An 11082-nucleotide genomic window follows, 5' to 3' on the forward strand; every position below is an offset into this window, starting at 1 on the left:
ATCCCTCCAAGACAATCATGACTACCTCACGTCCCTTCGAGTAGGCGTTAGGAAATTTGACAAATGAGTCGAAAGATACTAAACTTTTGCACTTGCCATGCAAGCCAAATGGTTCTTGAGATTTTAGAATTTTAAGTTGGTCTAGGGCCATAAAATCAACAATAGATATGTGCGTATGTTCATGGAAATGAGTGTGCATGTGGTCTACACATGTCTACGTAGGTAGCGTTCCAATTATTCCTGTCAGGAAATCAAGGTCCACGCAAACTGCAGGTGGCAAGTACACTCAAGTCGGTATCTTGCTTTATTTACTTATTACTGACAAATCAGTGACATGTACAGATTTATTTTCAGAAATCAGAAGGTAGCTAGGGCATGTACAGGGCTGGTGATGGATACACATGAATCTTTGGCTGGAGAATTTGAGCCTGGTAATATATATACATGAAGATGGAGTGATGGCTACTGGTTATGGTCTGAAGTCAGTCCTCCCTTGATCTTGATCATGGAGATGGCCCGGCAAGGTACTGCAGCCACTCTTCAGGCAGGCCGTGCCTCCTCCTGATCGTCCTGAACGCGGATTTCGTCAAGGGCACCGCGATGATGTCGAATTCCTTCGGCCCCTGTGGTGCAATTCAGCAAGGATCACTCTTCTTATAATATGGGACAGTTCAGTAACTAACTGCACTTCACAAATATTTGCAGTACTAGTCAAGATTCAAGAAGAGCAAGCAATGTCACAGACCTTGGGGATCTTGCGTAGCTTCATGTTTGCTTGCAGCAGTGTCTTGTTACCCTTCCTGGAGTTGCATCTAGAGCATGCAGTTACCTAGCAATTCAGAGATGGCAAAGTAACTTTGTAAGGGACCTCAGTTAAGTCTTAGTTTTCGCAACCGACTGTTCTTCTTGGTTTCAGGGAGGGTATAAGATGGTAGAAATAGTGAGCATTCATACCAAGTTTTCCCATTCCCATTTGCCGCCGCGCGAGGCCGGGATGACATGATCAATCGTGAGGTCATCTTCAGAAGAGCAATACCTGCAGTGCAGTGCAGACAGTGCGACCAATTAACTCCTTATTATCCATCTATAGAAATGCACTATCCCCAGCATATTATTCTGGATTTTGTTTTGTTTGCTGCGGACACCTTTTCATGTATAGTGTTACATTGTCAGTCATGTATCACATCTCAGAGATACATTGCCGAGAAAACAATAGTAATCTGATCAAGATCTGGTTATATGAAAGGAAGTTTTGGCTTGGGCAACAGTACAATGCTACTACTTCCCTACAAAAAAACAGGGGAATGCTTACTGGCAACTGAACCCATCCCTGAAGAGTATGTTCTTACGGCTAAGGCAGTGCTTGACCCTCCTCCTCTTCACAACCTGCAGTAGCTGTGGAACCTGATCTCACAGGAAACTTGCATGAGTCACCAGCAAACAAACAGTGCAATTCCACCAGGAATCCGGGGAAATTTCGCGCGTCGGAAAACAGGGTCTAAGTGACTGACAAATCGATGGATCACCCCACATACCCTGAGAACTGCAGGAATATAAAAGGACCCCCTGGGAGAAGAGACTGTCTGATCGTAGTACTCCAGAACATCGGCCTGCATGGCTAAAACGATCCCTGCATTAGCAGTCTGTTTCAATATGTATTTAAATTTGATCAGCAGTTCAGCAGTCTGTTCCACAATATAAGTTTGATCAGCAGTTCAGTTGTTGACTTCGGATTGATGATGGTGAGGAATCTCTGGCTGCATTGCAGTAGAGAAGCTAACCTTCTCCATGAACTCCAGGCAGATCGCGCGCTTCCAGCAGACGACATTGACAGGCCTGCGCGTAGTTTCAGAACCGTTTCAAGATGCCAATCAAAAAGCAGAGGCTACGCTACAACCTCGGTTGCTTACGCTAATCACCATTTTTAGCTGAAATTTACTTGGTCGTAGGCATGGTAATTAGTAAAGAGTGTGCCTTTACCTGTAGGAGAGATCAAGAACGAGCCCCCTGAACCCGGACAGATCGTCGTCGCCGAACTCGCCGTCCTCCTCCCCGTCGTCAACGATCAGCACGGCCTCCGCCTCCTCCGACTCCTCGGCGCGCTCGTCTTCCTCCTTGGTCGCGCCGCGCCCGCCGGACCTGTTGTTCCTCCCGCGCGCCCGGGCCGGCCACGCCGGCGCCACGAGCCTGCGGGAGCCGTCGCTCCAGCCCAGCCCGGCCAGCGCGCCGGGCAGCCCGCTCCTGGGCGACCGCCGGCCGAGCGGGCCCCGCAGGTCGCGGCGGAACGGGAGCGGGGACGCCACCTTGGCCGCCATCGATCAGTGCTCTGCTCACTGCGCGTGCGATCACGGCAAGTTTTGCGCGATTTTTCTTGAGCCCTTGTTGTCTTGTAGCTTGGGAGGTTGGGGGCACTGCTCTGGAGCGTAGGAGAGGCAGAGCGCTGAGGGCCACTGGTTGGTTACCGTGTGAAGCATGGACGAAATATCTCCCTCCATTTTCATTTTATTTGACCTATTTTCGTGCCTATTTCATTTCTGACGGTGAAACGGTAGTATTTGTTTCATTGTTTTTGAGACAGCTCACCATCCGCGCCGAACGGTCGGTAGTTTTTGTTGTACCGGGCCAGGAGTGTGATCAGAAAGACACACTGAAAAGTCAACTTGTTCACCTTTTCGGTTGACGGGACAGGATGGGGTGAAACAAGATAGGCATAGCCGGCTGATACCGGGCAGAAATCACATATTTGACCTGAGGACGAAATCAAATCACAAACTGATCTGGTCACGAAAAAACTTTACTCTGCTGACCCTTTGGTGTGGCGCCCGACAGCTGGACGCCGCACCCTACTGTGCAGCACCCATCACTTAGGCGTCACACTTTCTGCCAGCGTGGCAGCCCTGGTCCAGTTGCGGCCCCACACGCACCTGTGCAGCGCCTAACGGATAGGCGCCACACTGTGACGTGCAGCGCCTATTCCTTAGGCGCTGCACAGTGACTTAAGCGCGGCCGCCCCAGCCCGACCAGGCAGTTTCTTCATCTCTCCGCTTTCTGGACAGAGAGCAGCGGCGGCGCCCCCATCTAATCCACCCCCTCATCCCTCTCCGATCTGAAGATTTGATTCGTTGATTCGATCCCCAATTCATTCTACTAGGTAAACTCTTCCGTTCTCTTTCTTTTGCTCCGTAAATTTGTTGTCATTTTAGAGATTTGTCCAAGATTTGATGAACCCTTGATTTGTTCGATTTGCTCGATTTAGGATGTGTATTCATATTGGTAGTACCATAGTGTTATTTATTAGTTCACAATATATGATTCTTGTTAGTGAAACCCTAGATTGTTTAGTTTTTTTAGATATATATGAGATGCCTATTTTTATAGATAACTATGAGATGTTGATTTTTGTAGACATATATGAGATGTTTGTTTAGATATATATTAGATGTTGAGTTCATTTGAAATATTAGATGTTTAGTTTATTTGAAATATTAGATGTTTAGTTTATTTGAACACATATGACATATTCATTGTGTGAGAAGGAGATGTTGAGATTCTTTTAGTTGAACACATGTTATATGTTTAGTGTATATTTGAGATGAAGATGAACTCATGTATGTTTATTGTTTGAAATTGTAAGGATGGTTTGGCTTATGGACGATGTCTACGACGTGCAACACCGGTCCTACATGATGCGTGAGAAGGATAAGGTAATAATGAGTAATCTAAACCTTTTGCAAATTTGCCTTTAGTTGAAATTTACATGCCCTAAGATTTGTCATTACTTGTTTTTTGCAGAAGCTTGAACCTCTGAAGATTCGGTATCACGGGGTCTCTGGTCCTGCCATGCCTTACGACGAGCGGTACACACCGTACATCAAGCAGGCAGGACTACTCCCGTGGATTCTGTTGGTCAGCCAGTCCACGCCGAATCTGAACGCTCCACTGGTGTCCGCTCTTGTTGATCGATGGAGGCCGGAGACGCACGGTTTCCATCTTCGTACTGGGGAGATGACCGTGACGCTCGAGGATGTCTTGTTGATCACCGGTCTTGCTATCGACGGGAGGCCTCTCTGTATGAGCACCGATTCTGATGGGTGGCGCGAGCAGATGATTGCTCTTATCGGTATGGCTTGTACCGAGGCTGAGGCTGATGTAGAGGAGGGAGAAGAGAAGAAGAAGAGGGAAAGGAAAGCAGCCGGAGCTGCTTTCACGTGGATTCAAAATAACTTTGCGACGTGCCCTCCGGATGCCACTGATGATGTGATCCAGACACATGCTCGTGTGTATATGTGGTACGTTGTGTCTAGGACTTTGTTTCCTGACTCCACTGGCAAGAACGCTCCATGGATGTGGCTGAAGGCGTTGACCGTCTTCGATAGCAAATGGAGCTGTGGTTCAGCGACTCTTGCCTACTTGTACCGGCAGGTAGTTGGTCTGTTTTGTGATCAACTCATTTCTTCATTAGCAATGCAAGCTTGCTTTCAAGTTAACATTGTTTTTCTTTCATATGTAGCTGGACGATGCGTGTTGCAGGATCACAGATAGTGCAGGCATTGGTGGTAATCTGCTTCTACTTTCTGTATGGAGCTGGGAGCGTCTGCCTGTTGGACGCCCGAAGGGCGTCAGGTTTGATCCTTGGTATGCAGATGAACATGACGAATTACGGCGCCCCAGGTGGGCTTACAAGTGGGGTATCGTTTCCGAGATGACGAACGATGTCAATCTCATGTACCAAAAGTACATTGCCGAGTTGGACACGATTACGCCTGAGCAGGTAAGGAGGTCATTACTTCAGTCCTTTCTCATGCTTGCTTGAAAAATAGTCATCAAATTTGCATTGTTGCCCTGTTTCATAGGTGGAATGGCAGCCATATGGCGCGGGTGAGAGCTTGCAGTACACCCACGAGTTCCGCATCAACCCGATGTGCTTGCGAGATAAGGATCTCTGGCTTATGCGGTGCCCATTGATATGCAACTGGGCAGTTGAGTTTCATTTGCCGCATCGCGTGTACCGTCAGTTTGGTCTGTTCCAGCCTCACCCGCCGGACTGGGTGGACACGGACAAAGCACTTCATAGGTAAGAGAGCATGTCTGCGTATTGTCTAAGCATCGGGACTCCTTTTGATTGTGCTAATGCTTGGTTTTATACCACGCAGGTTGGACAGGAGAAGGCAGCGGAAGATAAAGGACTGGGACAAGCATCATGCTCCGTATGTTACCCGCTTCCAGCTTTCTGTGGAGCAAGCTCGTAGCACTGCACGCGCCCCGCTTCGTGAGCACAGCCAACAAGCTTTTGATAACTACGTACAATGGTTTATTGGAACTACTCGAGTTGAGATATGCCCGCCGGCATATAATGAGGATATTCTTGAAGAACCCGTAAACTTTGAGGATCTAGCAAAGGGGAAGTACAACAGAGATGTCAAGAAAGGGCACGGAGTCCCTGCTGTTCCGGTGATTAACTATGTGGTAAAGTGTTCCCTTCTTTACTTTCCCGTTGACTGTATTACACATGTTTGAATGGCTAACGCATTCATTCTTTCTCATCCGTAGCGCACCGAGATCAAGAAAGCAGCCGATGAGAGCCAGTCTATTCTGGAGAAGACACCGGTTGGAACTGGCAATGATGATGGTTCACTACGAGCATTCCTCAAGGTACATATCGCATTCACTATGAGAGCCAGTCTATGTTGCAAAGTTTGATATCTTACACACTTGTTCATGTTACAGCGTCAGGCCAAGAAGTTAAGGCGGTTATCGAACCTTCTCGGTTGCCGTGATCCTGAATATGATGAACCATCTGCCTCTAGGTCTGGTACACCATCAGACCCCGCATCTCACCATGAGGGGGACGATGTGAGTTCCTCATATGCTTATATGGATGATGAGGGTGGGATCACCCAAGAGGTATGACTAAACCTTTAGATGTGATTCTCACTTGATTACGACACCGGCCTTCACCATATTGTTTCGTTGTGTGATAGGGCCATGAGCTTGATGATGACATGACTTTGGCGGACGCTCAAGCTCGGTCCGCATATGTGTTCAAGCCTAGGCAGCCCAGACGCTGGTACACGCCCAACGACTATGACAACAGAGGCAACCCAAAGGTGGTCGTAGGGACCTCGCGGATGGCTAGCTTGGATGATGAGGCGGAGGAGGAGGCGGAGGCAGAGCCGCAGGCGGAGGAGGAAGTGCACGAAGAGGAGCCTCGTGCTCCTAAGAAGAAGAAGATTGCCTGCAGGCGTGGCACCAGGAACACGCGCGGAAGGCATTAGTGCTTTGTGTTAGGTTGATGAACTTGTGAGGTTATGTTATATGATGAACTTGTGAACTTGTGAGGTTGATGAACTTGTGAGGTTATGTTATGGTATTTGTGTTTGCAAACTTGAAGTAATGTTGAATTGTCTTAAATGATATGATGTTCAAGTTATTAGTTCTCTTTGCTTAGCATGTCCAGTTTATAGTACTTTTATTGATGTTCTAGTTATGTGATTGTTGCTGCAGGAGGCCAAAATGGCACCTGTTTCTGCAGTTTTGCTTATAGCAGCACTACAACGCCCAACAGTTAGGCGCTGCACTGTACTGTGTGGCGCCCAACAGTTAGGCGCTGCACTGTACAGTGCAGCGCCCTACCCTTAGGCGCTGCACTACTCCCATGGCTTGCATCACATCCATAATACTTACAATGACTGCAGCATCACAGCAATTTGAACAAACACAAATTTTATGCCGACGAGTTCATAACTTAAGATAATTCAAACATTAGTACGACATGGTTCACGACACATTCATTACAAATGACAAATGGCAGCTTGCCCTAGAAGATAGTTGACGACGAGTGCACCGAAGCGAAGTCCCTACTGAGTAGAGCGAGGCCATTTCCCCTTCTTGTGACGTGCCGAGTCCTCCTCTTGCGCCTCGCGAGCCCGCCCGAATACCTTCTTGAATGCTCCGGCCTCCTTCGGCGTGATCCCCTCCTCATCAACTTCTTCATCGGGACCATCGTCATCCGAGTCCGATGCATATGCACGGGAAAAAGGGATGGATTGGTCCATTGTCTCTTGCACATGATATTGGTCGAGATCACCCACATTGTTGTCATGGAGGTCAACTTCGTTGTCATCCTCCTCGTACTCATCATTCTCCTCTTCAAAACCTTCATTTTGGTTGTTTGGAGTCGGGCTCAATGTTGGCCAATCTTGTTGCGTGAATTGAGGTTCACTCATTTGATCTTGGTTCATGGGTGGGGGAGTGCTAGCAACCAACGGGGAGGGGTTCCGGTTCAAGTCTAAATTCAAAGTAGACTCAACCTTCTTGGAGGCAAATAACTCAAGAGCCTTGTCTAGAGATTCGGCAACCGTCTCCTTGTATGCAACCCAACGTTGCTCGGAGTTCACACGCATTGTCTTCCAACGGATGTGCATTCCAAAACCAACATTATGCCTTCCCTCGAACTCAACAACGTCACTTGGGTCCATCCAATTCAAATCTTTCCTCACTTGTTCCACAAGCTCTGCATAGCTAGGACTACTCTCAAACACCATGTCAAGCTCATCCGGGTCCGTCTCAACATTGCCTTTCAAAAAGGCCTCTCTATCCACATGATGAACATAAACACATGTTCTCCCCATCCCTACAATAATCAAAAACACACATATATCAAGTAAATACTTAAGAAAAATATTTGCACACATATGCCCTAACATATATATGAGTTAATAACCCTAACCCCCACATAACAACCATAACCATAGCATAACCCTAACACCAACATCAAACACACATAACCTTAACCCTAGCATACTATGGAAGCTTAACCAACCCTACTTAGCAAAGAAACATAACATCATTCAACACAAATTTGCAAATCCAAGTCAAAACTAGGGTTTCCCCCAAACTAGCAAGATTTGAGAAAATGTGACAATTCCTATGGATGAAAACGAGGGGATCGGAAGAGATTACGTTAAGGGAGGGGTTGGCTTCGAAATCCACGGTCAAATACTCCAGATTTGCAAGATTTGAGAAGGATTTGAGAGGGGGGAGAGGGGAAGAGAGGAGGGCCGCAAGCCTAAGGGTTTGGGTGGGGTGGGGGTGTGTGGGGTGGGGTGGGAGGGGAGAGAGGGTGGGGCCAGCCCAAGTGGAACAAAGACTGTGCAGCGCCCAAGAGTTAGGCGTTGCACATTACATGTGTGGCGCCTAAGACTTAGGCGCTGCAGTGCTATCTGTGGGGCCGCAACTGGACCAGGGCTGCCACGCTGGCAGGAAGTGTGACACCTAAGTGATGGGCGCTACACAGTAGGGTGCGGCGCCCAGCTGTCGGGCGCCACACCAAAGGGTCAGCAAAGTGAATTTTTTTCGTGACCAGGTCAGTTTGTGATTTGATTTCGTTCTCAGGTCAAATATGTGATTTCTGCCCTGATCCCGCTCACTGACATTGGTTTGCTTTTTTATCTATGCTTCCCATAATCTCAAAACAATCTTTCGTCCCGTTTTACATATAAAACAACAACAGAAGAAATATACTGCAGAACGATACAAAATGGTGAGGTAGCCCTCTTACAAAGCCGATTCTGAGATATCCGACAAACGCAGAACGCACGCGACTATGCTACCAGCTATAAGCACCAGAAGCACTAAACACCCCCATTGCTACGACCTAGCACACATAAGCTCCACAACAACGCCCCCAAACGGGAGAACGACGCAGAGCGTCGCTGCTGCCGAGTCCACACCGGACAAAGTCTTCGCTCGGAACCCAGACATGAAGAGAAGAACCACAACGACGTTTTCAAGAAGAGTGCACGCAGAGCGTCGCCGCTACCGAGTCCACACCGGACAAAGGTCTTCACCCGGAACCCGAACACGAAGAGAAGAACCACAATAACATCTTCAAGAAGAGCGCGACACCCTCGGGTGTCGCCGTCGTTGGCGCCATGGCACGGAGTTTTCGCTCGACAACTCACCTGTGCCCCCACGAGGCCACCAGGAGGAGCGCGACGAAGTCAGAATCCCATATCCGGATTAGGATGCCTCCCATAATCTCACCAATGGTAGCAGAAAAAACTAAGATGGAATTGATATCAAATGATTTGAGTTCTATATACATGAAGATAGTTTTGTTTAATTCAATTTTAGTTCAATAGAAAAAAGTGCCTCGGATCTTGCAGGAAATGAGGAAACTTACCTAGTCCTAGTGCTTGACGGCTGCAACATAAGGATCCACCAGATGGACTCCTCCCTATCTAGTGTCCCGTGTATATGATGGGGTTATATAGCCTGCCGGAGGGAGTTCATAGCTCTTTTGATAAATGCATCTCCCGCTTCTTCCGGGAAGCGGCGGATGGCCGACAAAAATACATATGGTGGAGTGGGCTGATATCTGCTTACCTAAGGACCTAGAAGGGATTGACACCCTAGCATCCTGTCGAATGATCGTTGCCCTCATGCTTAGGTGGATCTGGCGGATCCTTCATGGGGAAGGGGGGCTTTGGCTACAACTTATTCAAACCTAAGTACCTGCAGGCCTGGCCCTTCCTTACCTGTGAGCGCTGGGAGAGATCTTAGTTCTCCATCCAGCGGATCAAGCATGAGATCTGGCAGGGGCTTTCCTTTTTCATTGGCAACGGAGAGGGGACCCTTTTCCGACTTGACCCATGGTGGGAGGGTCTTTGTTATGTACGGAGTACCCGAACATGTTTGTTATTTGCTCGGATCCGTTGACTTTGGTTTCCATGGAGTCCCAAGATGGCAATTGGAACATCTTGTTACAATTGACATTTGGGCCCGTGGAGACGGAGGAATGGGCCAACTTGATGGCTACCCTTTCTTTGGTGCTCGTGGGTTAACCGAAAATCATGTTGTGGTGCTTGACCCCTCAAGTGTATTCTCGATTGGTTTCGCCTACCATGCCTTATGCCGCAAGGCTCCTTTGCCTCTCAAGATTGATATCGTTGTCTGGCAATTGCTACACGATCACCTTCCATCTGGGATAGAGGTGATCAAGCGTCACATCCCTTGGTGATGGACTATGCCCCTGGCTCATGTGTTGCGGTGAGATTTCTTTGGAGCTTTGTATGTGAGGCTCTGGGGCCCAACTGGGAGGCCCTAGACTTGGTTGGGTTCATACAAACCCATGACAACCAAACCAGAAGGAGGAGACGTCTCTTCCGGCTGGTGTACGTGACGTTAGCTTGGACCACGTGGACAATGCGTAACAAGATGGTTATTGAGCAGGGTTTCCTTCAGCTGGCCTTCTGACTCTGTCTTCAAATTCCTTGCTAAAAGAACATGCGGTGCCCTCATGTTAGGTTTTGGTAATTGATGACATTCTCTATGGGCTAATGATGGCCTTGAGTTACATTTGAAGGATTTGTCCATAGGCTTTTCTTGAAGTCCATGTGTTGGTTTCAAGGAGTTTTTGTGTTGACCAAGGATTTGTCCATAGGCTTTTCTTGAAGTCCATGTGTTGGTTTCAACGAGTTTATGTGTTGACCAAGGTGCTATTCAATGAATTATATAAAGATTGGTCATGACACATGGTTGATCAAGACTAAGTCAAGAGTGAATCAAATTGATCAACTCACAAAGTGTAGAAGATGTACCGAGAGGGATCAAGTGATCCCATGGTATGGTAAACATTGTCCATTACGCTTTGTGTACTAACCCATGGTCTACGTGAGAGTTCTATGTGGGGTTAGGTATGTTTCTATGGGCTTGCGTCAAGAGGAAGATATCATACAACCCATGGAGAGGATGACATCAAGTGCTGATCATCATCAAGATTGCGGTGCGCAAGTTCAAGTGAAGCATCACAAAGAGATTAAGTGCTTGAAGCTTGCCGTCCATTGTGGTGGCAATGGACTTGTGAAGATGTGCCGAAGAGTGGCTCACCCATAGTGGAGAATGGGGGAGCAATCGACTAGTCTTCATCGACCCAACGCAATCAAGAAAGGTGGTCCGTCTTGAGGAGGACAAGATCATCATCATCTAGCTCAAGTGGATTATGCGCAAGGCAAAGGTTTGCCTTTGATAGGTTTTCTATTTTACCGGTCCCATGGCGATAGTTGGGAGACCGTGTTATAT

The 11082-nt window shown here is 47.8% G+C and overlaps 2 protein-coding genes across 2 annotated transcripts; one reads left to right on the top strand and one right to left on the bottom strand.

The window, feature by feature from the left end:
- Positions 1-281: 281 nt before the first annotated feature.
- LOC119340748 lies at positions 282-2431 on the bottom strand. Its single transcript, XM_037612672.1, has 7 exons — positions 1981-2431; positions 1782-1836; positions 1536-1610; positions 1313-1404; positions 955-1036; positions 746-829; positions 282-623 (listed from the first exon to the last, which is right to left on the bottom strand). Exons 1-7 carry the CDS (start codon positions 2313-2315, stop codon positions 504-506), a joined length of 843 nt encoding a protein of 280 aa, XP_037468569.1. The 5' UTR covers positions 2316-2431; the 3' UTR covers positions 282-503.
- A 1180-nt stretch (positions 2432-3611) lies between these two features.
- LOC119338570 (protein MAIN-LIKE 2-like) lies at positions 3612-4965 on the top strand (the record flags this gene model as incomplete). Its single annotated transcript, XM_037610881.1, has 3 exons — positions 3612-3704; positions 3793-4422; positions 4933-4965. Coding segments are annotated over 3 exons (756 nt in total), but the record flags the coding sequence as incomplete, so codon positions are not given.
- Between the last annotated feature and the right edge of the window lie 6117 nt (positions 4966-11082).

The sequence above is a fragment of the Triticum dicoccoides genome, chromosome 7B (assembly GCF_002162155.2).
Source record: "Triticum dicoccoides isolate Atlit2015 ecotype Zavitan chromosome 7B, WEW_v2.0, whole genome shotgun sequence".
In the NCBI taxonomy this organism is placed as follows: Eukaryota; Viridiplantae; Streptophyta; class Magnoliopsida; order Poales; family Poaceae; genus Triticum; species Triticum dicoccoides.